Source organism: Lepidochelys kempii, chromosome 14, assembly GCF_965140285.1.
Source record: "Lepidochelys kempii isolate rLepKem1 chromosome 14, rLepKem1.hap1, whole genome shotgun sequence".
Lineage (NCBI taxonomy): Eukaryota > Metazoa > Chordata > Testudines > Cheloniidae > Lepidochelys > Lepidochelys kempii.
The window spans coordinates 15424334-15449329 of record NC_136393.1 but is presented as its reverse complement, the minus strand read 5'-3'; the positions used below and the strand labels follow the sequence as shown (position 1 = coordinate 15449329).

At 54.8% G+C, this 24996-nt stretch overlaps 1 protein-coding gene across 1 annotated transcript in view; it reads right to left on the bottom strand.

Annotated features, from left to right (window-relative positions):
• The window catches only part of MYO15B (myosin XVB), an 80195-nt gene that overhangs the window by 3753 nt on the left and 51446 nt on the right, over positions 1–24996 (bottom strand). Inside the window, exons 35-62 of the mRNA XM_073310453.2 lie at positions 24039–24149; positions 23333–23436; positions 22375–22599; positions 21234–21330; positions 20737–20844; positions 19820–20009; positions 19608–19698; positions 18807–19017; positions 16093–16211; positions 15164–15223; positions 14855–14930; positions 13801–13919; positions 13026–13144; positions 12184–12325; positions 11956–12067; positions 11161–11321; positions 10526–10638; positions 10338–10401; positions 10014–10086; positions 9585–9661; positions 9120–9196; positions 5955–6085; positions 5199–5293; positions 4923–5000; positions 3926–4022; positions 2989–3137; positions 1833–1954; positions 347–480 (exon numbers count right to left, since the gene is read on the bottom strand). Of these exons, the coding sequence (XP_073166554.2) occupies positions 347–480; positions 1833–1954; positions 2989–3137; positions 3926–4022; positions 4923–5000; positions 5199–5293; positions 5955–6085; positions 9120–9196; positions 9585–9661; positions 10014–10086; positions 10338–10401; positions 10526–10638; positions 11161–11321; positions 11956–12067; positions 12184–12325; positions 13026–13144; positions 13801–13919; positions 14855–14930; positions 15164–15223; positions 16093–16211; positions 18807–19017; positions 19608–19698; positions 19820–20009; positions 20737–20844; positions 21234–21330; positions 22375–22599; positions 23333–23436; positions 24039–24149 (3255 nt within the window). The remainder of the gene's footprint in view (positions 1–346; positions 481–1832; positions 1955–2988; positions 3138–3925; positions 4023–4922; positions 5001–5198; positions 5294–5954; positions 6086–9119; positions 9197–9584; positions 9662–10013; positions 10087–10337; positions 10402–10525; positions 10639–11160; positions 11322–11955; positions 12068–12183; positions 12326–13025; positions 13145–13800; positions 13920–14854; positions 14931–15163; positions 15224–16092; positions 16212–18806; positions 19018–19607; positions 19699–19819; positions 20010–20736; positions 20845–21233; positions 21331–22374; positions 22600–23332; positions 23437–24038; positions 24150–24996) is intronic.

Genomic DNA, 24996 nt, shown 5'->3' with positions numbered 1-24996 from the left:
TGCTGGCTTTATTCATGCCCTGTCCTTTGAAGAACAGTAAATACACACAAAACCAGAACCCTTTGAAAAGCTCTTAAGGGTTTTGCATGGGGCCCTAGCAGGCCTCCAAAGAGAGCCAAGACCAGAAGTGGGGACCCTCTATGATGAATGCCCTGGCCCCAGGCTGAATGGGGGGTCCTGGTCCTGGGCTCGTCAAGGCTTTAAGGATCATTGCCAACTTTGCAAATAGCACCTAGCGGCAAACAGGAAGCCAGCACAAAGGTGGCATCCACTAAGCCCAAGCAGCAAGCAGTGCCGGGACTCTTCCCTTTCCTCTCCCAGGGGCCCCTGTCCACAGTCGCCTCACCTATGAACTGGATTTTTGCCTCCTGCTCTCCGAGTGGGTTCATGGTTTCCAGCAGCCAGTTGACTTGGCTTTGGAGAACCTGTGGGTTGATGAGCTGGAGCACGAGCTTCGGGGCATAGTCCATCAACTCCTGACTAATCAGACAAGCAGAGCACATAAGGACATGTCTGCACAAACAGTTACCGCATGGCAAGCTGGGGTGCAGATCTATGGCGCACCAGCTGACTGCATCCGAGTTGTCCCTGGGGACCCTGCTGTGCGGCAGCATGCAGTAGGAAACAGGGAGTGCGCATCAGCAGGTTCCACATGTACCGTTAGTGTGTGGCCGGCTGCAGTGCTGTAAATTTGCTCCCCGACTTGCTGGGCAGTAAGTGTTCACTTAGACATGCCCTGACTCACTTCCATGTGGGGTTAGTAGAGAAGAACCACGCAGGACTAGTTGAGGGCATCAAGAGGGCATGAGATCAGTTTCTAAGAGCAGCCATGGGGGAAGGTGGACTAAGTTATGCTTGAGTTAGACACAGATGAAACAATGGGGACATCAAACTTCAGCAGGAAAGAAACGTACCCACCAGCAAAGGACAAGCCAGCACCCTGTGAAATAATTTACTTCCCAAAGGCAACAAGCACTATTTGAATGAAGGTTGCCACACTGCAATAGAACTACATGGTATTGCATATTGGTATAGCTAGCCAGTGGGGGCTCAGGAGCCACCAGTCCCCCTAAACCAAATAGCACTTTACACCTCACCCCCATCCTGGCTCACTGGAGTGCCTTTACGGCTTCCCCCTCAAGCAGACGTGCCTGACCACCTAGCACCCCAAAGCCAGGATGGTTCATCTCCACCAGCGCTGGCTTATGGGAATTTCAAAGATGCTTCCACCTCTGCAAACATCACCCCATTCTATTCAGGGTCCAAGGACACTGTAAGGGAGCCTGCAAATGAAGCTCACAGCTGGCGGAAGGAATCTTTGTCTCTGTGCCCTTTGTCCCTGCATCCTCCTTTAGGCAACCTTCATCCACATTTATTTAGATGCCTAAATATGTATTTTAGGTGCCTAATGTTAGTGAAAATGTTGCCCTAATGAGAGAGAACATTCAATACAATTGAAAGGCAGTGAGTTTAAACCAGATCAGAGGAAACTCTTTGTACTCAAGTCGTCGTAACCTTTCTGCCACAAAGTACCAATGATGGTAAGAGCTTAGTAGAATTTTTTTTAAAAGGTGTTACGTGGCTACTGAGAATATTCACAGGTCAGTTAAAAGTGTAAGAGGGATATAAACCCTCATGCTTCCAGGCGTGAGCCAGCCATCAAGTGCCTAGGGTCAGGAAGGAACTTCCCCTACAGGCAGGTTATTCATAATTATCCACTGCAGGGTTTCTTGCATCTTGGTTTGAAGCATCAAGACAGGACTTTGGACTACCCAGAGCACTACTCTGGTCCATTCTGGCTACCCCTGGAAACCCTACAGAGACAGACTTACTTGGATGGTGGGGAGCCCAGTCCTCTGGCCCAGTGCTGGAAAAGGGCCATGGTGCCCACCTGGTTCTCCAGTTCACTGTTGTAGTTCAGCAACAGCTTCCCTTTCAGGTAATCGTGCCGCACCTGAGAGAAACCACAGCACAGGGGCTCTGGGGAAGTTTGCCAGCTGCTAAGAACTGGCCTGGATGGCCTCCCGTGGCAGAGGCCTGGAATCTGCACTGCAGGGAGTTCTTATTGAGAGTGCATTAGAGCAGACACCTAGCTCCCAGCCCCATTCTGGCAGATGCAAATAGCCAGGGATGGCAGGAACCCAAAGCAAAGAGCTCTGCTTGTCCTCACACCCCAGCTCTAATTGGATGTCAGGCCACAAGCTCCAGCCTGGGCCCAGGACAGCAGGATGAGGGCCCCTCTTGGTTCTCATAGGTACTTGGCCAAAAGGCACCAGCAGCTCACTGTACCATACAGACCCCACAATCGATCCTTGGGCTCCCTATCATTCACACCTAGCTACCTGCACTGCACTCTTTAGCCTCTTATTTGCACACTGCTTCACAGACCCCATGGCGCTGCACGTGAGCCTCCACAATGGGACGGGGATCTCTAGAGCAGCTTTCTCCAAGCAGGGGAAGGGAATGAGGAGGAAGCTGGAGAGGTCTGCTCATTGATACCAAAACACTAGATTTAGCCAATACAGCTGCAAACAGCAGCCTGTAAGGGTGGCTGCCCCACGCACAGGGCTGGGGTGAGTACTGGGCTCTTCCCCAGGGGGGAGAGGGGTCAGGCACCAAGGAGGATCAGACAGTGATGGGAACATTAGGAACATTAGCAGCTACACAAACTGGAACAAAAACCAACCCAGATCTCTTGCTTCAGTCCAGAAGCTGGCTGCCTGCCCCCTGCTTTACTGCCCGGGAGGACACAGGGGCTTCTGTCCTTGGATCAAGCATTAGCTATTGGCCACTCCTGGAAGTGGGATACTGGGCTGCATGAATGGTACCTGTGTGAGACCCTCGGAGGAGTTCCCAAGAGCCCACAAGCAGTGTGTGGTTTTCTCTTTGGAGAAGCCCCTTAGCAGTAGGCACCGTGCCTCTGGACTCTGTTCCGTGGCTGGTGGGCCTCAGGGAGCTCATGCGGATGGTGCTGACTCCGCAGGTTACCTGACTGTAGTGAATGCTGATATACAACTCATTCTCGAAGTGCAGGGGTGTCTTCCAGGAGAGCCGGCGTAAATCCAGGATCATCGAGCTGTCCTCCAGCAGGTAGTCATGGATGTATTCGTCCTGGCGCACCGGCCTCACCACCTTCCCTGTACACGCACAGCCTCGTCACCGCCTCCTCAGAGCAACTCTGGGGGGGTGGGAAGTGACCCCAGCCACCTGCAACCCACCAGGCGGCCTCTTCACCCCCACACAGTCCCCCAGCATCACACAGCACTAGCCACCAGTCATTCAAGGGGAGGACCAGCTTTAGGAGCAAGCAACACGGACCACCAGACAAGGGTCCCCCAGCCCTTGGGGGTAGGTGTCAAACCAGGGAACCCCAAGCAGGGAGGCACCATCAGTTAAGGGCACCTCCCCAGCCCTCGTGGGGGAAGCGGCAGCCATGATACTTTGTGCCGGAGACGCTGCGTTTAGAAAGCAGCCGCCCGCAGCAAACGCCAACAGGCCAGGAGGGACGTTCAGCCGCTGCTTGTTCCCATCGCAGCGTCGCTGATGCTGCAGTCTGGGGCGCAGCGGCATCACGACAGGGCCAGCACGTGGGGAGGAGGAGCTGACGAGCCAGGCACAGTTCCAGCCCTGCGCTATCCGACGCTGCTCTGGGTCTGCTCCCTGCTAGCAGCCCCAGGGGGAAGCACCCACAAAGGGGAGGGGGACGAAGCCAGGCCATGCCCCCTCCTCACAGTGCACCTCAGAGCTGCCTCTAGGGCGGGCAGTTGATTTCAGCAGCCTGTGGGTCTGGAGCCCTGCAGGAGGGAGAGGGGTCAGAGAGGCTCCCAGCCGAGCCAAAGCCCCCCCCAGTCAGGTAACTGATCAGGGATCCCATCAGGAATCTGACTCTACCCCAGGACAACGCAAACCCCGCCCTTCTACTTGCCACCGTTCTTGCTGGCAAAGAGAGTGAACTCCTGGATCTCCTCCTGCTCGCTGATCCCCATCTGCTCGCAGATCTCCCGCACCACTTCCCCAGCCACCTGCAGCCAGGGAGAGAGACGGGAGGTTTTTACCCTCAGGACTGGGCAAACACCCCTTCCAAAGGGCAAGCAGATGCTGCTGGGCTCACTTCCTGCTACGGAGCAGGCGGGTCGGGGAGTGGAGAGCGACAGAGCAGAACCCAACGACGGGGTCTGGGCGCAGACATGCCAGCTGGCCTCTGGGGCTGGTGGTTTCTCTATCCCTACTCGAAAGGGGCAGCAGCTGGGAATATTTGTTTGTTCAGTGAATCAACCCTCAAAAAGCCCTGACGCTGATTCACAGGGGATGATTCCGACTCAATTCCAATGAGCCAAGAAAGCTTGGAGTACCTTTGCCCTGGGCAAGGCTCTGGGAGCAGCCAGGTAACTTAGAAGCCCAGCTCAATGAGAATGGGGTTCTCCTGTCCTCCCAGTTCTGGAGGGGAAGGTAATGGCTCAGACAGCTCCCTGCTAATGAGTTTTATGCAGACACATGGCCCCGGGGGTCTCCCAGCACAGGGCAGATGTACAGTCCCGGGGGCCATCCAGCACTCCTGGCACGGGCGGACGCACGGCCCCTAGGGGGCCACCCAGCATGGGGCAAACATACTGCCTCAAGGGGGCCGCCCGGCACTCCCAGCACTGGGTGGACACACAGTCCCGGGGGTGCTCCTGGCATGGGGCAGACACATGTGAGCTGTGCTGAGCTGATCTCACATCCCAGGAGGGAGCTGGGATCAAGCCTGGTGCCAGTCGACACAGTGAGGAGCCAACCAAGTCCCAGGCCTGGAATCATCTCCTGGCTCGGCTCTTCCCGGGAGCAGCAGGCAGGGGCTCACCCACATGGATGGGTAATGCTGCCCATCTCCCCGGCGCCCTAGAGCCTGGACCAAACGGGGTCGTTGGGGGCAGGGAACTCACAGTGAACATCCTGATTCCGGTGGTGTATTCCAGGGCCCCTGACAGGGAGATCACCATCCGGCGGGAGCCACGCCCCTTCTGCCCAGGGAAAGCACAGCGTCAGATACAACCCCCACAGCGCCCACTCCACCCTCCACCATCTCCACCCCAAACACCTCCCACACCCAGCACCCTCCACTCACGACCCACCTCCTCCACCCTACACAGCTCCCTCCTCCCCATGCCACCCCCACCCTGCATGCCCCAGACCACCCCACTCCTTCCCCTGCCAGGTACCAGAAGTGCTTCCATCTCTACGCGGAAGGGCAGGTGCCGGCGGCTGCCGTACATGATCATCTGCCGCAGGTTGCCATAGCAGGTCCTGGCTAGATCTGTGGGAAAGGGAGAGATGCTACAAGCCAAGGAAGAGGAAGGGCTAAGCAGCTAATCTCCCTGGGCCGGGTCAGCCTGTAGGCACCAGACCCAGGTCAACACCTCTGCTCTAGTAGAAGAGACACCTAAGCCCTTCCCAACAGAAATCCACCCAGGGCAGCACAGGCCTCTCTGCCAGTGAATGATCATGTATCAGAGATAGAGCGAGCTGCCCTGGGCTGTGCTGGGGTTAGCAGGCGACAATTGGGGCACAGGAGGTTGCAGGGGAGGGAGGAGGACTGGCAGCTTCCTCTGTTCCCTGTGTTCTTATAAGATTGTCATCCCAAGCTCCTCAGATCCCTCCACCCAGCCGGCCGATGGGTACAATTCTAACTAGATCACAGGCCACACTGACTTGAAAGGGAACTGGATTGGGCCCCTGACAATTAGTGATCTGTCCAGACCCATCTATCCAAGCAGAGCCCCCAGCAGCCGCCTACTTTGTGCTAAGGGATACTTTTCAAACACTGCCCTCCAGTAACCCAAGCACTCCATCAACTCCCTGACACTCCCAGGACAGCTGCTTTCTTGGGGAGAGGGAGATCTACTCTGACCAACCCACCCCACCCCACCCCACCCCAGAGCCAGTGCAAAGAGCAGGGGCTGGGAAGCAGCTGGTACCTTGGTGGGTGCTGGCTGGATCGGCGCTGGCTTGCTGCAGGAATTTGGTGGCGTATGGCATCAAGGTGTTAGAGGGAAGGAAGAAGCCGGTGAGCAGGCTCAGGAGCTGCCAGCCACGGATACAGCTTTCCCTGCAGGGCACAGAGAAACAAAGGACACTGGATCACCAGGTATGGTAGTGAGGGAGGCAGGTGGAGAAACTCTCACACAGAGAGGGGAGGGACACCCTTGGGTGGAGAGAGGGTGTTGAAAAGAACTACAACCAATGTCACCAACTCACAATTTTATCATGAGTCCTGTAATATTTGGGGGTTTTCTTAAAGCTCAAGTTCCTGGAGCCATAAGATCCGGAGAGGAGCTGAGCTTTCATTTACAATACAATGGTGTGTCTAGCCCGTCTGGCTGCAGAGAAAAAGCTTGAAAACTGACCCTTAAAGGTTCCAGCACTGGGAGGCTGATAGAGGGAACCTGCCAGGGATTATTCTTTACATTCTCACGAGTTTTAAGTGAATTTCAGTATCTGGCGGGAGACGGAGGAGGGGAGAGAGAGAGAGAGAAAAAATGGTGTCCCCTTCAGGAAGGGGCTTTGGTGGAAAACCACTCCACTGCTCAGATAACACAGGGATGTCTAACAATGTGGATGCCTGGCTGGAGAAGGAGGAGGGGAAGGGATTGATGGAGGGAGAAAAAACCCACAGTGAAAACAAAACCCTCCACTGCACACACAATCCTCCCCCCGGGGACAGAGAGCAAACCACCCGGGATGGAGGTCAGTCACATTGGTTAACACATGGCTGGACGGGGCTCTGCTACCGCAGTGCCGGGGAAGGTACAAGAACCCGAACAGAACAGAAACCAATGAGCATGAGACGGTTTTCTCCATCATTTCAGCCAGAACAAGGAAGCTCAGCGGCTGCCAGGTGAACTGGATCCACGTCAGGGACCTGCAGCAGTCACACCGGGACCCCCCTCAGGTATCGGCACCCTGTTGAGCTGTACGTGCACGCACAGGCCTTGTCTACACACACAAGCTGTACTGCTCCAAGGATACCAGTGTAGTTACACTGGTACCCCCCTTAGAGTGGACACAGTCATAGCTGTGTGAAGGAGAAGTAATCCCTTTCCTGATCAGGAATTGGCTGCTGTGGTCTAGCCCCCTTTATACCTGCATCTGCAGTAGGGTTTGTACCAGTATAACTATTTCAGTAGAAATTCTCCCCACACCTGGCAGTTCCCCCAGTACAAAGCCTGCATGTAGACCAGCCTTGGAACCAAGATTCAGGCTCTGCCCCAGGGAGCTCCCAGTCCTGGCGATTGACCTATCACACGGCGCTGCAGGAGGACAGGGACGGATGTGATAGCTGCCATTCAGCCTTGGATCAGTGGTCCCTGGAGGGGAGCCAAAGGCGTCTATCCCCAGGAAGAGCAGCAATAAGGCACAAGAACGCACACCAATAACTGGAACTGCTGCAGCAGCCACAGGAATGCAGGGGCATCCGTAGAGCCATCAGCAGCTTATCAGGGAGCTCAATAAAGAGGCAACCGGGACTTATCAAATCACCAGAGCAAAACGTCTGCCAGTGCAAATACACCTCTGCAGCTGAGACACACAAGAGCATTGTTCCACTGAGTGACTAACCCCAGCCCCATAGTTACAGTTTAACTTCTTCAGAGCCATAGCCCTGGAGTGATGGACAGATGGGGTGCACACACAGAGAGCTGGACATGCTTACAGGTATCCACAAGGTGTCCTGATAAACTGCATGGCTTATGGTAATGTACATGCCAGGAGGTGAACGCCAGGCAACTACTGCTTTGTAGTGGGGCCCACCAGGGTAACTTCACGGACTGCAGGAGATTTACTCCTGGTTTACACCAGCGTAAGAGAGGAGAATCTCAGGCCCAATGTTTCTGCATTGCATGCGCTGATGAAATAGTTGAAGTGTGACTCTCTGCCCCTGCTCCTTAATCATCATTAAAGTGACTGGGCAACAAAATGGCAGATGAAATTCAATGTTGATCAGTGCAGAGTAATGCACGTTGGAAAACATAATCCCAACTATACATATAAAATGATGGTGTCTAAATTAGCTGTTACCACACAAGAAAGAGATCTTGGAGTCATTGTGGATAGTTCTCTGAAATCATTCACTCAATGTGCAGTGACAGTCAAAAAAGCGAACAGATTGTTGGGAATCATTAAGAAAGGGATAGATAATAAGACAGAAAATATCATATTGCCTCTATATAAATCCATGGTACACCCACATCTGGAATACTGTGTGCAGATGTGGTCGCCCCATCTCAAAAAAAGATATATTGGAATTGGAAAAGGTTCAGAAAAGGGCAACAAAAAATGATTGGGGTACGGAACAGCTTCCAGATGAGGGGAGATTAATAAGACTGGGACTTTTCAGCTTGGAAAAGAGATTACTAAGGGAGGATATATAATAGAGGTTTATAAAATCATGATGGGTGTAGAGAAAGTAAATAAGGAAGCGTTACTGTATTTACTCCTCACAACACAAGAACTAGGGGTCATCAAACAAAATTAATAGGCAGCAGGTTTAAAACAAACAACAGGAAGTATTTCTTCACACAACGCACAGTCAACCTGTGAAACTCTTTGCCAGCAGATGTTGTGAAGACCAAGACTATAACAGGGTTCAAAAAAGGACTAGATAAGTTCATGGAGAATAGGTCCATCAATGGCTATTAGCCAGGATAGGCAGGGATGCAAAACCATGCTCTGAAGTGTTCCTAGCCTCTGTTTGCCAGCAGCTGGGAATGGGCGACAGGGGATGGATCACTTGCTGTTTACCTATTCAGTTCATTCCCTCTGAAGCACCTGGCACTGGCCACGGTCAGAAGACAGGACAGATGGACTATTGGTCTGACCCAGTATGGCCATTCTTATGTTCTTAACATTCCCCCCATCTCTCTCTCTCACGTACACACACACTCACTCAACCCTCCTGCCAGTGTGGGTTTTCCCACACTTACCACCCTCACTCTCTATGGCCACAGGGCCAGCTCCCCACTCCCATTATAACCATGCAGCCAGGAGGTTGCCCTCCCTGTGTTCTCCCAGTCCCTCCCTCCAGCCAGGTAGCCCCCTCTGGGCACACGCCCATCTCTTGCCATGGACAAGCCCTCCGTACTCACGGCTTGGGATTCTCCGTGATCTGCTTGATGACCTGGCAGTAAACCTCATCACGCAGATTCTCCTTCTCCTTGCAGAGCTGCACATGGGAGACCAGCATTAGAGGGGCCAGAGCGCCGAGCCAGCCCCTGTGACATCTCCCAAGCACACACAGGGGACCCTCAGGGCCTCACCAAAATCCACTCAGGTGTTTCCATTCACTGGCCTCTGAGCCTTCCTGGGACTGGCAACCATCTGGCCCAGCAGGGAATAGACTGCTCCAAAATCATCTTTATGGAGAGATGCCCAACGAGGTGAAATCATGGGATCTCCTTCTCACCAGCCCCTATTCAGATTCCACCTCTCCCCCTGAGGAGGCCAGTTCCCGGACCTCTGCCCACACACACCCTTGTTTCCTGGAGAGCTCATCTCCTGGCTTCACACTCCCTTCAGCACCCCAGCACGTTACCGTCGGGAGGACCACAAACCTGAAGAATCTCATAGACGTAATTGATCTCGGCCTGGTTCTTGAGGGTGGGCTGGTCTCCCATGAATCTCATCAAAGCTGCAAGGCAGGAGCCAGCATTAGACTGGGACTGGATGGGTGGAAGGTGGGGCTGATGAAGCCCTGGTGTGTGGTTCCTGGTGTGTCTAGCGGGAGGGGTGTGGATCCAAATGCTAGAACACAATCTCGTCTCCCCAGTACGAGCACACTAAGCACCAGGCAAACGTGTTTTATGGAGCACATAGCTGTTAGAGGTGAAAGTGACCTAGGGCCTCTGCTGTCCCTTCCCACCAGGTTATTCTTCCCTCCTCTGATCAACAGGCATCTTTGTGTGGCCACTGGGACTGTCTAAATCAGCCCCACTCCAGGCTCCTGCAGCCCCACCCCTTTATGCCTCAGGGCAGTGACTTACTCATAAAGCTCTTTGTCGCCAGCTCGTTCATCTCGCTGTCGGAGTACTGAAGCAGGGACTCCTGGATTGGGACCTGCAGAATGGGAGCCGCGGAGGTGAGTGGCAGCACAGAGTGGGGTGGAGCTGCACAGGGGAGATGCTGGCCTCGCTGGGAAGTGCAGGCAACACAGGAAATCCCAGCATGGTCGATGCACCCTGCAGGCCCAAGAACTCCAGCCCATCAGCCCTCGACTCCAACCCCCCCGCCCCCCTCCCCAGTGGCCCTGGGCTGAAGTTCCAGCTGCAGACTCACCCTTCCTTTCTCCCACCCCCAAATACACCCACCTTGGTGTGCTCGACCAGGGTAGCTGGGCTCCTCCTCTCCGCACTCATCCCCTTCCATCCCAGCCTAGAGAGAGGGGACATTTGTTTGGCACAAGAAATGCCCACGGCTCGCTCTGCACAGGCAGGGGCTGCCTGTGTGTACATACGCACACATACGTCCACGGGCAGAAGGGGCCCAGGCTACTCACATGGACTGGGCCTCCCGAAAGTGTGCCATGGCGAACTCCACCATGGTGTAGTGATGGGCGTCTGGGGAGAAGGCAGAGCTGGTGATTTCCGATGCCAGGCCGGGGACAGAGCCCTGAGGGGACAGATACCAGACCCGCCCCCAATGTTAGCTCAGGAAGGGCCTCTCCACCACCAGTCTCCTGCTTGAGGCTCATCTGTCTCTCCTCTGCAGAACCCTTCCCTTCCCCAAGTGGGTCGTCCCCTCTCCCCTCCAGGAATTTAGCTAAGGTACTCATCTGTTCCCCTCACAGCCTTTAATGGATTATCCTCAACACCCCTGTGAGGCAGGACAGTGCTGTTACCCCCATGGTTCGGAGGGTGACCTGAGGCACAGGGAGACTAAGTGACTCAACCAAGGTCACATGGGCAGTCTGTGGCAGAGTAGGGAACTGAACTGGGGTGTGCCAAGTCCTAGGCTGGTGCCCTAACTACTAGACCACTCTTCCTCTCACCTGTGCACCCCTACTTCCCTCTGGGTATCAGTCACTGGCAGAACCCTCCCGCCAGGTAGTTCCCTCTGCCTTTCCAGAGACCCTCCTCCAACAGCCACTCCAGAGCCCAGCCATGTCTCCCCGCGCCCCACCGGAGGCCTCACCTCCCTGCTAACACTCGTCTCCAGCTGGTCTCTTTTCAGGCTGTTCTGGAGCCTCTCCTGTCTGTCCATGTGGGTGCTGAGGTAATCAGGGGCTGCCGCCAGCTGCACCATGCTGCAGGGAAAGAGGCCGGAGCGGCCACCAATGGAGCCGAACTGCCAGTCTGCCAGATGTGGGTGAAGAGAGGGACAGGTCGCTATCAAGGAGCATGACAGCATCAGGTAAAGAGCAAGGGGGGGTTGTGCTTCTGGCAAGCACCTCTGAGGGCTTTACAGGTGGCAGAGAGCCTCACGGCTCCCCGGAGTAACATCCCTGCTATGCGGGCAGGGAAACAGGCACAGAGCAGGGATGTATCTTGCCCAGAGTCACTCAGTGAGTCAGTGGCAGAGCTGGGCAGGAGGGCACAGAGGGGAGCTCTCCTCCCCTGCTCTAATTCCTAGACTGCTCTTCTCATGCTGTGCCAGGCCGTTGCATGCCTCCATCCCTTAGCTCCCCCCAGATGGTGGCAGATGATGCTGGGAAAGGCACTAGAGGATCTCCCTGGTACCCCGTTGGCAGGGGCTGGAAGGAGGAAGTGGGGGTCTGCTGGTTCTGATGCTGGGCAGGGGCAGTCCCAGTGCCCGGATTACAGTCCTCCCCTTGCCTGGGTCTGTTTCCCGGCAATGCCGTGTTACATAGCCGAACGCCCCCTGCATGGCAGGTGGAATGTCTGGGACCCAGGTCTGGGATGGTGGGCCCCTGGGCACTGCAATTGTGGGTTGATTCCCGTCCTGCCCAGCTTGGATCCATGCTCTCACCTGGCTCTAGCCCCTGCATGGGCAGTAACTGGATGAGGTCACCCTTCTTGAAACTCAAGAGGCTCTTGTCATCTGTGACATAGCTGCGCAGAGCAATGACGTAGTTGGAGTCCTGTGGGGGAAGGGACAGTGAGGGGGCTGCTGCCTGTCTCTCTGGTTCCTCTGACTGACGAGTCCTCGTACGGCACTTTGCCCTGCCAGGGCCATATGCCTCAGCCGCTCCCTCACCTGCTTCAGCTCCTGGAGGAAAAGCTCCACCATGGCCTTGACCTGCCGAGCCTTCGCCGAGTGCAGGATCAGCTGCTCGTTCTTCAGGGAGAACTCCAGGCTGCTGCTGCCCCTCAGCTCCACCGACAGCACGTCTGCAAAACTGAAAACGGCCGAACATGCTCCAGCCACCAGCACCGGGACGCCTCCAGCGCTCGCTCGCATGGTATCACCGGGGCGACCAAGGGCAGGAAGGGCTGTTCAGTGTTTCATTAGCATCACAATCCCTTGTGCAACTGCCCCCGGGGAGAACAGACCCGGCAATGGCACTCGCACCTTGCAAACGGAACACAAGGCAGGGGAGGCTGAAAGGAAACTAAACAGCCTTTAAAAATTGATGAGGCCAGCCCGCAAAAATCACCCCAGAAGGGCTGAGCGACACTCTCCAAATGGCGGCGTGTAGGCAGGGAAGCTGTCGCCCCTTCTCAAGAGAGACCCTCTGCTTGCATCACCCGTCTTTCTCCTGCTCAAGGAGCAGAGCTCCACACACTGACGCAGCAGAGCACATTCTGCACGTCACCGTCACAAGATGAAGAGGAGGACTTGTGGCACCTGAGAGACTAACCAATTTATTTGAGCACGAAAGTCTCTAAGTACTCTAAGCCACAAGTACTCCTTTTCTTTTTGCGAATACAGACTAACATGGCTGCTACTCTGAAACCTGTCATCACAAGATGGCGCACCCAGAACTGCCCGATAGCGAGGCAACGGACCTGCCCTCCTGCCCTGCAGGAACCACCCCCTGCACATTTAAGTCCTGCTGCTGGCTCCTCCTGAACCCACCTCTGGGTCCAGCCCCTCACCTGTAGCTGCAAAGGATTTTCAGGTATTCAGGGCTGAAACTGGCTGCTTTTGCCATCTTCAGCAGCCGGAGTCCCCGGTGAGAAACCCCAAGGAGCTGGACGTCGCTTCCTCTTTCCCCCTGAAAGAAAAATCCACCCACAGGCAGGTCCTGACCACGGCCACCTGGCAGAGACCTTAGCACGGGCCCCGTCTGAAAGGATGCATCTGGGGAGACCTTTTCTTCCATATGTAAAGGTGACAAGGTACTGCCAGCCCCTGAATGCAGCACTCTGGTGATATTTCTACACCAGTCTGACAATCAACAGGCACAGCAGACAGGCAGAGACCAAGGGACAAGACTGAGCGCTAAATAGGCCAAAGGACGGATGGGGGCATGCTGGGGGAATTGACTTGTAGGCAATGAGAGGATGGCAGGTGTCAAGCAGGGAGCCAGGACAGACAGGGAGATATGAGAATCGGAGGGGGGTGGAAAGATAGACAAGGAGAAGAGATAGGAGAGGGAACGCAAGACACAGACAAGGGAAAAGAGTTGATAGGGAGAGCATATGACAGGTGGATAGGAAGGGACACAAAATGGGACAGAGCTGCAGAATCAGGGTTTTTAATACCCCCTGGTGTAGAATGTTTGGAAATGGGGGTTATATAAAGAAAGGAGCCAGGGGCACACGCTGAGTTGGGCCTGTGTTTGAATTTTGATTCCCCCACTATCCCAATGCTTGCGGGGGGCAGAGGGAATGCTGATCTGGGGTTTGGAGAAGAGACAGACAGACTCACCTTAACTGAGAAGAGCCGGGAGAAATAGTTGGCCCAGTTATCCCGAGCAGCCAGCACAATCCTCTTCTTTATCCCGTCCTCTAGAATGGAGGTGGTGTCCATGCCGACCTGGAATTCTGCTGCCAGGAACAGAAAGCAGAAGCTCTGTCACCAAAGGTAGGGATGGCCCAGCCTCTCCACTAGGAGTTCACATCCTAATTGTGCTCAGCTAGCGAGGGGCCCAACTTGGAGGCCTTTGGAAATTGGGCTCCAGTGGTGAATTTTGCAGCTGGAGCCCATCTCTACCCAAAAGTCACCACAATGGGACCACCTGGTCCCTGGGTCTCCAAGTTGCCCTATTCCCAGCCACCGTGGGAGGGGCTGGTCCTGAATATCGGGGCCCCCCTTGTCTGGGCCAGTGGTACTCGGTCTTCCCCACAATAAAAACTTCTCCTGCCTCTTCCCTCCACAGCTAACTTCCTGCCCCCTGCTGGTGCCTCTTTCTGACGAAGGAAGCCCCCTGTGTCTGAACGTGCCCTCTTCAAAGTAATATCCAGCCCACACGGCGTGTCATTGCAGCCCCCTTCCCACTAGCACAATCCCCAAAGCCAAGCCGCCTTTGCTGGCTTGGCAAGCGCTGGGACAAGGACACTCCAGTGCGGTTCAGCACACACCTGTGTGACTCGTCCCCTCAAAGCCTGCTACATCCAATGAAACTCCCATTGAGGCAATGGGGTTAGTGGATGGAGCCTGGTGGCAGGAGCACCAAACTTCTAATCAGGCTCTGCCTCCAACTCATGATGCAGCCTAAGGCAACTCTATGTCACTGCTCTGTGCCTCAGTTTACCCCCATCTAAATGTCTCTGGGTCACAGATCCACCAAGAGGATTAGTTAATGTTCCCAGGCTGCTTTGCAGATTCAAATGCTGCAGGCTTAATGCTAGTGAAGCCATCCTGCCAATACAACTCCTATTCCCTGCAGCATCACCCATGCCAGGTTCTCTCATGTAACCCTCTCAGCTCCTGCTAAGAGTTCTGCATCCCCGCCTTGGGGAAGAACCAAGCCACCGGTTACCCAACAAGTCTTTCATCTTGCGCCTCTCCTCCTTGGAGATCCGGATGCAGGACTCCGAGTAAGTATCTTGCATGATCTGCAAAGGAACAAAGCAGTTGGGATTCCACTGGAGATATTTCTAAATACATCAGCCCAGTGGAGTCTCTGAAGCTGCATATCAATTAGAGACTCAGGGAGCAGAGAGCAGGTGCATGGCTTGGACCGATACAGGGGAGGGACCAACATAGTTAATGATGAAGATGGGAGGCAGAATGTTAGAGAGACTAGTGAACAGAGAGGATGGAATGGGACACACACACACACACTTACCTGCTTACATAGAAGGTTCAAGCAATACGGGTGACTGAAGTTTTCTTTGGGGTAAAACACCTGCACAATGAAAACATCACCAGTGTTAGACTTGTAACCACAGGTTCTCCTGTGGGAACTGTTTTGTGATCCAGCTGTCCTACCACCAGACAAAGGGTCAACCTCCAGCTTTACACTGGAGACAAAGACAGCAGTGCTGGGGGAAGAGAGCTAAAGGAGAAAAGACTCATCACCAAAGCAGTGGAGCAATGGGAGAAGCCTGGCCGCGTCAGCGGTGCTCAGCTGCCAGACATGCTCGCGATAATTAAGGAAATCAGACGGCTCTGGAGGATCAGTCAATCCACATGGACTCTCCTAGGTTCCATGCTGGCTAGGGCTGGGAGGAGTCAGTAGGTGTCTGTTGGTTCCAATACTGACCTGGGACTGTCCCAATGCCCCACCTCCAGCTCTGCAAGAGTCCTAACCCTCCTCTTGTGTGGGTCTATTTCCCAGAGATGCTGCGTTACAAAGTGGACACTCCCTACACGGCAGGTGGGCCATCCGGGATCCAGGAAGAAAGAGGCAGCTTACAGAAATAGGTCGCCTATATGTGCTTTTCCTCCATTGCTCACATTTTACAAAGGTGGGCAACCATACGTGTGGAAACTGAGGCATAGAAAGTGGCAGTGATTTGCCCAGGGACACACAGCAAGCTGGGAACAAGGGATCTGGGTCCTGACTCCCAGTTCAGTGCCTTCAGTGCCTTCCCTACCCACTGGGTCATACTGGGCATACCACTGCAGCTGGCTTTGTACTGTCTCCAGCACAGATGGAGCACAAGGCAAAGCAAGGTTTCCCTACGGCTGCAGATTTTGGGGGGTGACTGCACCCCTCCCTTCCGCAGCTGGCACACATCCTTGCCGTGGGAACCCCTGGGCGACAGGCCATACCTCTTTGCGGAGGAAGATTTTCCAGGGTGTAGTGGCATATGAGAAACTGACACTGGCAGTGAGCTTGTAGAGCTGTGTCTTGATGCCCGCATCTTCTTCTGCCATTGTCCAACCAGAGCCTGAATGGGAGGAAAGGAGAGTCAGGGGAGCTCTGGGGCACCATGGGAATGCTGTGTCCCCAGCCAAAGACTCGCCAGGACAGGAGGGAGGCGCTGCATCGTCTCAAAGAGCTACATTTTCAGAAATCAGCGACCAACCTGTTCTCACTAAACACGTGACCTCACGCACAAAAGGGATAATGGCGTGACTTATCGGGCATGTCTGGCAATGTTTATACACAGTGTTACATATGCAAAGTCCATTCCAGGGAAAGAAATGAGGAACTTGAGAGTTCCAGATGGAACAGCTGCCCTCTTATGCTTACACATCAGAATATGGCCTCACTTTATGCCTTTTTAAATGATTGATTGTCAAATGATCTAATAGAAACTCTTATACAATCTTACAGACAGTGAGTTACCAGTATGGCACGTAGAGTCTTCATGCTTGACTTGATTTTTAATTGTCCAAGAGATTGACTAAACAATCTAGGTTTGAAGACAATCAGCTGGGCAGTTTTAAAGTTACAAATGTTTACATGCAAATGGTCTCAACTTTGACACCTCAGAGTTTGGAGACGGCCCACAGACTAAAGACATCCCAAGGTTAAGACTTCCATTATAATTCACTTAGGCATTTTCAAATATCTTGGTTTGCCTGGACTTTCCTCAACACCTGCGTTTTTAGAACGAGTGGGAAAGTCAGGAGGGGCAGTATTCTACAATACAGCAATTTCTGCCCCATGATAATTGCCATGCACGAAGATATTTGTGGAGGGTGCAATACAAATGGAGTGTTTATTTACAGTAACATCTCCAGTGCTTTTAGTAACATCTCTTAGCGCTTTGCACATCATTAGCACGCTCTTCCCTTGAGGAGCGCAAAGCACTCGATGAATATTTATGAATGAATGGCTCCTGTTGTAATCCAAGACAAAACTCCCAGAGAATGTAATGGGCGCATCCCAACTCCTCTGTAAGGTAAGGATCGGCTCCATTTTATAGGCTGATGGAGAGTCCACACAGCAAGCAAGACTGTGTCTACACTATGGGGACTATAATGGCATAGCTGTGGCATCCACCGTAGTTATGCCAATGTAGCCCCGTAGCATAGACGGAGCCTGCAGTGATGGAAGGGGTTTTTCCCAACTCCCCAAGCAACTGCGGCTAGGTTGATGGAAACATTCTTCCATCTAGCTGTGTCTACACTGGGGGTTCAGTTGGCATGGCTACTGTGCTCAGCAGTGTGGATTTTTCACACCCCCGAGCACTGTAGCTATGTCAACCTCAGTTTTAAGTGCAGCCCAGGCCTAAATGGCAGAGCCAGGAATAGAGCCAGATCTGTCTCCGAGGCCTATGCTCTAACCACTCAACAATGCTGCCTCTCAGACACGTCAGTCGATTTCTCCGAGTGCGTTGGAGTGGGCTGTGATGCAGAAGGAGCCCAGCCCCTCAGGAGGGCTCTGAAAGGCAGGATCCCTATGCTTCACATTCCTCACCATTCCAAAGTGCGTCACCACTTTAATTGCAGCTTTGATAACGAGTCTAATACTGAAACTTGGCTGGACTTTGGCAGAGCTTCAGCCCAAAGGTCCTTGGCTTTTCTTAGCTGTAGTGAGATCTGCCCAGCCCCTCTGACGTTTCTACCGATTGCATTCCATTGCACTGACAAGCCAATTTAGTGCTGGCCAAAGTGGCTCAGTCCACAGCACCGGAGGGCGAGGCCCTCGTTTTACCCGCAGCGCCAGCGTGAGATTCCCTGACACCGCACGACTGGGATGCCCCAACCGCAGCCGAAGGGCCCGCTCTGCGGGACAGAGGCTGTTTCAGGTCCTACGGCCTGTTCACTCCTTGGCCTGTTGGCTGACAGCAAGAAACCAATTACTACATGTGCCCATGTGCCCACTGCGAACTGGGCTAAGACCCCCCAAATTCGTTCCACACACACCACTGAAGGGGAAGGGTGTGGCCAGAGGTGAAAGTAAGCCGATACGCTCCGGTACGGTGTACCGGCAAGAGCCGGTGTACCGTACTGGGGCAGTCCAGCTTCCCCAGGGGGCAATTTAAAGGGCCTGGGGCTCCCAGCAGTAGCTGGAGCCCCAGGCCCTTTAAATTGCCTCCAGAGCCCCGCTGCTGGAGCCCTGGGGTAGCGGCTGCAGGGCTCCGGCAGCTATTTAAAGGGCCTGGGGCTCCCCTGCTTTTACTGCCCGGGCCCTTTAAATAGCCACTGGAGTCCCACCGCCGCTACTCCAGGGCTCCAGTGGCTACTTAAAGGACCAGTGTGGTAGAAGTAGGGGAGCTGCGGGCCCTTTAAATAGCCCCCAGAACCCTGGGGTAGAGGGGGCTCCAGGGGCTATTTAAAGGGCCGGGGCTCCAGCTGCCTCTGCCGCCCTGGTCCTTTAAATAGCCCCCGGAGCCCCGGGGCTGCTGCTGCTACCCCGGTGGGGGGGGGCACTTACCTTACAGGGTGGGCTGGGGCTGGCTCTGACCCCCTCAACCCCATCCCTTCCGCCCTAGACCCCGACCCTTCCGGGGGCCAGAACTGGCTCCAGAAGTACCGATAAGTCACTCGACTTACTTTCACCCCTGGGTGTGGCATGGAAGGGCCCCGCTCACCTTTCGGCTCCGTGGCTTGCTCAGCAGGCAGAAGGGGTGGGGGCAGGAGTGGGGGAGGTGGAGGGATGAGGGAAGCAGCGGGAGCGGCCGGCTGCTGGCGAAAGAGATTCAAGAGAGGCTGCTGCTTTTCCCTGATGGATGTGGCGGTCTCGCCCTTCTTGATGGGCGGAGGAGGCGGAGCTCCTCTGGGGCTCTTCTTCAGAGAGGAGGGCTGGGAGCAGAGAGAGAAAGCGTTTTCGATACGGTCACACTCTGCCTCTGTGGGTTCGGGGTAGGATGCTCTCCGAGAGCAGCTGCAGGGGCAGCTTGCCAGGCCCTGGGGCAGGAACCACAGGGGCAACAATATGGAGCTCCATAAACCGGCAGCCAGGTTACACACAGACGTGCATTAATTAAAGCCAGACGTGCAGTAGTCCAGTGCTCAGCGGTGCAGCCACCCACAGCACAGTGGAAAAAAAGACATCAGGTTGCCAGGATCCCCATGGCCAAGCCAGCACCGGGCGGACAGCAATCCCCAGGTTGGTCTGTCCCTTGGTCAGCCCTGAACACATACTGATATAACAACTTGAAGTCATGACCCTGGGGCCCTCCCATCCAAGGCTTTATTAATGAGCATTAGGACCCATAACCCATCCTACCAAGTGAGTGGTATAGCTAGGGTGGTTGGGTTACACAGCCAGGAGTGGAACCCAAGAGTCCTGGCTCCCAGTCCCCTGCTCTAACCACTAGACAGTAGATCAGAGGATGCTGAAGCCATAATAGGACGTGTGCTGGTTTGGGGTCGGCATGGGAAGCGCTCACCGATTTTGGGGGCTGAGGGCTCGCCATCCCCAGCTTGGCCAGAGCTTCGTTCTTGGGGTCACTCTTCTTCAGGAAGGACTTGGACGGCCTCCTGGAGGGCAAGAGGAAACAGACCTGCCCAGTTTACACATGGGGCAGCATGGCACCAATGCAATCACACAGAGAGCATGGGACATGATTCCTCCCCTTCCCTGCCTGCCCCACCCCCTCACCTGACGGGCATGATGGGCTGTGGCTCCGGGGCTGGCCGGCTCTGGTACATCTTAATAATGTTGCGGATCTCCCGGCTGGGCTCTCTCTTTGGTGCCGACTCTGCAGCCACCACAGGGCATGGCTCCTTCTTTGCTTTCTTCTCTTGCACTTTCTGCTTTGGCACGGGACGTGGCGAAGGGGGCGCCGGGGCTGCGGGGCAGGAGGGTATTTACCAAGGGAGCCGGTGAGCAGCACAAGAGAAAGCTCCTCTCTGCACTAAAAGCTGCCTCCTGTTCCCCAGAGGGGATCCACACCCCTGGGGGGCTCCATCACTCTTTCCCAGCTACCCCTGCTCCCCAAAGCCCATGGCCTTCTCCTCCCTAATCCGCTGCTTCATTCCAGGCTGGACTGCAAGAGGTGGAACAGGGAGTTCACAAAATCAATGAACGCTCATGCAACCCTGCACGACTGTGCAGGACATCAAGGCTGGGTTCACAGCTACTCAAAGCCGGAGTGAGGCAGGGGCATTTGTGTGTTGCTCAGTGGCCTCCAGAGGTTCCCCATTCAGGTCTCCCAGATCAAAAGGATGGCTGCCAACCTCTTGCCCTCTGACCATCAGCTGCAGGAGGCATCAGAGGCAGTGGGACCAGTGTGTTTCCACTCTACCAGAATGGGGGGAGCATGGGATTTCTGGCATCTGCACCCTAAAGCAGTCGGGAGGGGTGGGGCCGCTAGCACACAGCTCCAGGGGCTGCAAGGAGTCGTCGTGGGGCTTGGGGGAGAGCTTGGGCAGGGGACAATAGGATCCTTTGACTCTGTCGAGAATCCAAGGGAGCAGCGTCCTGCACAGGTGCTCAGCCCCCTTAGGATCTGGCCCTGCATTGGGAGAGCTCTCCACCTGCCAGGGTCTCTCACCCTCCTCAGCGCACGGCCTCACCTGTCTCTGGTTCTGGGCTGGACCGCTCTTCCTCCTGCTGTGGATTTCCTGGAGGGGTCCAGCTCTTGGAAGGGGGCCTGACTTTCTTCAACTCGATTGTTTGCTGTCCTGAAAGGAGAGGAGGGCCCGGGGGTGAGCACAGAGCAGGCAAGGTCTTTCTAGGTCTGGTGGTGCCAGGCCCTATCCTTGCCACGCTGCTGCTGGAGCAGGCAGAGTTCTGTGTTAAAGCACCAATTGCTCTGCATGGGGGTCATATCCCCCGCACGCGTCACACACACTCTCCAACCCAACAGGAGACCCCAAAAAACCTGTGATCCAGCCCATCATGGGCCAGGATCACACAGGGTTTGGAATGAGTTCTGCACATACACCTCCCGTTCTGGGCTTCACGCTGCTGCACCAGGAGCAGCTTCAGGAACAGGCTGGCTTATGGCTGCTAAAGCCAGGGGAGGCTGGGTCCCATTTGGGGTGAGATTCACGGCCTGGCAGCAACTCACCCATTTTCTGGAAGTACTCCCGCTTCTGCTGGAAGGTGTCTTGGAAGTCGGAGTCCTTGTCACTATCTGTCAGCTGCTCTTCCTGGTAGACGTGGATCTACAACACCCGCCCCCCAAACAAGCCCAGTTAGGACTGTTGGTGGACACACATACAGTATGGGGCATTTTCCTCTGTCCTGGCTGACCACGTAATCCCCTTAACTACTCCCTTTCTCTCTCTCTCTCTCTTACACACACAGATGGGGCCCAGCGGTGCAGTTCAGACTCCGATCTGGATCCAGAACTTCCCCCAGTGCCGGGAGTGTTCGGATTGATCCAGGCTCGGACCCTTTTCCGAAGTGCGTGTGTCAACTGTGCAGACAACGCTATATGAAATAGACAATAGTTCCTGCTGAGCTGCACTGAGAGCCTCCCCTCACACACACCCCTAGGGAGACCCAGCTCCCCCCACACCCCTAAGGAACCTGAGCCCAGAACCAAGGATGGAGGCAGGAAGGAGAGCGAAGCTCCCGTCCACACCCTCAAGGCAGGTAACTGCAAGACAAGGCAAGGGATTCAGGCCTGGTCTACACTTAAAACTTAGGTAATCCAGCTACATTGCTCAGAGGTTTTAAAAATCCACAGCCCTGAGCACTGTAGCTCGGAGATGCAGCTAGGTGGGCAGAAGAATGCTGCTGTCAGTGTAGCTACTGTCACCCGGGGAAGCTGTGTTACTACAGAGATGGAAAATCCCTGTCTGTCAGCGTAGGCTGCGTCTACACGACAGGGTTGTGCCAGCATGGCAATGACGCCATGGCTGTGCCAATGTAGTCCCCGTGGCACAGACATGGCCTCAGTGTTGAGGCTTTTGACATTGATGTCAGTGAAACTGCAGAGTTTGCATGAACATCAGGGCCAGATGGGAATGAACCGGCAAACCCTGCAGTTTCACGGACGTCAATGGCAACCCATCCCCCAACATTTGGTCCTGCATCTTTAATCCTCTGTGAGTGAAGTTTGACAGGACTCAGCACGGTAGCTGTATACAACTCTCTGAGCGAGGCTCTCCACCACCCCCCTCCACCTCCACCAGGCTACTGGAGGAACAGGGGCACCGTCACATGGAAACTCAGTTTGCTGCTGGAGACAGCCTGGCTGGTACCGGTTCTGCTGCATCAGCCAGGGGCTCTGGTGTCTTAGCTGCTGGTGCAGCATTCTTGTGGTTATTGGTTCTCTTTGGTTTGGGGGCTGGGGCCGGGGCCGGGGCCAGAGCTGGAGCTGGGGCTGGTTGCGGAGTCAGGGCTTGTCTTGGCCTTGAGGGCTCAGGAGACCTCTGTCGCTGCTGCTGCTGGGAAATTGTCATGGCCTGAAGGGTCATCTGCTGAGCCTGGAAGAAGAAATCCAAGTCTCCATGACCTCTGCGTACCCACACACTGGAGACGGGGCAAATCCTCCCCCATTCTTCCCCCAGGAGGCACAGAACCACTCATCTCCTGAACAGGCCTATTTATGTAACTTTTCGGGGTTCCCCAGTGTTATGGGCTAAGGCATGGCCAGACCCACCACAGCCCAAGCAGGCACGCTCAAGGAACTCTGGATCCCCACCACACCATCCACGTAAAGCGCTCAGTGATGAGGTTGTTCCATCAGAGAGGGTAAACGTACTGTCAGGCGCTAGGCTACGGAGTTAATACACCTTGGGCCAGACAGAAAGAGATGCTGCAGGATTTGTATCCCCAGTGACTCCCCGGTTGGCTGCTGTGGGCTTTTGTTTCTAGTGCTTCGAGCTGGGGATTCCTGTGGTCTATTCCCAGCTTTGTCACTCACCCATAATGTGGCTGTGGGCAAGTCACTTACCCTCTGTGTGCCTCACTTTCCCCTTCTGCACAACGGAGATAATAAGGGTTCCTCACTTCACAGGCTTAAGTGACCAAATCTTTACACTTACACACACCAGTTAATACCCTCAGAGGCACATGGCAGAGAAATTCAGCATGTCAGGGACAAGCTAGACTGGGCTCGGTGGGGAAGGGAATGGAGCTCAGCCCTCTCAGTGCATTCACCTTGGTACATTCTCTCCTCAGAGAGACGTGTCCCCTCCCCCATTCCCTTCCACTCACCATGAGCAGGGCCTGCTGGTTGATAAAGGCTTGCTGTTGCGCTGCGAGTTGATTGGGATCCACAGCTGGGACCATGGGCTGGGGCGCAACCATGGCTGGGGAAGAGAGAGAGACGACACAATAAAGAATAATGGGGCCAGTGCAGCTGCCCTCCCGGTGGGGCAGGCGAGTGCCCACTAGGGTCCACTGCACATCAGGCTGGGGACACAGAAGTGTCTGGGGTGCACGCGGTGAGTGTAATGAAAAATGAAATGAAAATTGGGGCAAATGAAAAATCAGAGCCTGATAATGAGGTGCACATGGCAGAACCGAGCCCACCCCAGGAGTGTACCTCTTAGCTTGCCCATCTGCAAACAAACAAGAGATTGTCCTGGGCCAGTCCAAGTTGGGTGACTATACTCTGCCTCCCTCCCTGAACCCCTCCTGCACTTTCAATTGGATACGACACACATTTTCCATTTCCTGCTCTAAACTATCATGCGTGGCCGTAGGGCTGTTGAACAGCCATGCTCCAACACAGAGGTGGCTGCATTTCAGGGGTGACTGCTACAACTCCTGTATGTGTCATCTGTAAAGTGCATCATAGAATCAGAGAGTTCAAAGGGACCCCAAGGGTGAAAGGCCAGTGTAAATATACTTACTCAACGCCCGCCCATCCCCTCATTCCAAAAACGGTACCACCCCTTTTATTTACTGGGACATTTTTGCATTTTGTTACCTGGCATAGGTGCTGGCATCATTGGCATGGGTGCTGGCATCATTCCACCCATCACTGGCATGGGGTGGTAAGTTGGTACTTGCATCATTCCGGGATAGCCTAGGAGGAAAGATGCCACAGGGCAACAGTCACAGTCAGTGACTCCCAAGTAGGAAAGCGCTTCCCTGCCCCAGGCAGCACCCCGTGCAGACCTGCTGCCGTTGGCACTACCAATATCTACAGAGCACGGTGACATGCGATGGGGCTTCCCATCACTCCCAGCAGGCTATACAGCAACATCCAGGCAGAAGTCGTCAGGAGAACTGGCCAAGCGGGAGGGGACGCCTGGCAGATTAGCACAGACTAACCCCACTCAACAGCACGCTCTGGGCTCTGCACCCCACCCAGCCTCACTCTGCACCCCTTGTTCCAGCCCAACCAGGAAGCTACTGAGCCCAAGAAACCAGGTCTGCAGGATTTGTGTTTAGAAGGGAGAATGTCTTCAACTGCTGGGCAAAGCTCTCTGGACCTGCCACACCCAGCGCTTTGATAGTCCCCCCCAAAACGTGGCTGGATGGGCAAACAGCCCAGAGAAGACACAGAACGGAGCACCAGGACAGGATGCGGGGAAAAAATGTCCTCCCACTCCTGGAATAAGCCCCTGCTGCACACCAGGCTGTGAAACAGGAAGGCCACTGTGTACAAAGCTGGTAGCTCTTGTGGCATCCAGGCCATGGTCACTGCTAGCAGAGAACAGGAGGGTTTCACGCCTTCCCGTAGAGCCACAGAATGGTACAGACCTGCCCCATGGCCCTGTTCCAACCCATTTTAAAACACCCCAAGAGAGAACCCACATGCCTCGCTGATTTGTTAACTAGCCGTGTCTGGCAATTGGCCACGCCGCCGTGATTTGTAATAGCCACAAGTGTGTCCCATGGCCATGCCCCAAAGATCTGCAATAGCTACG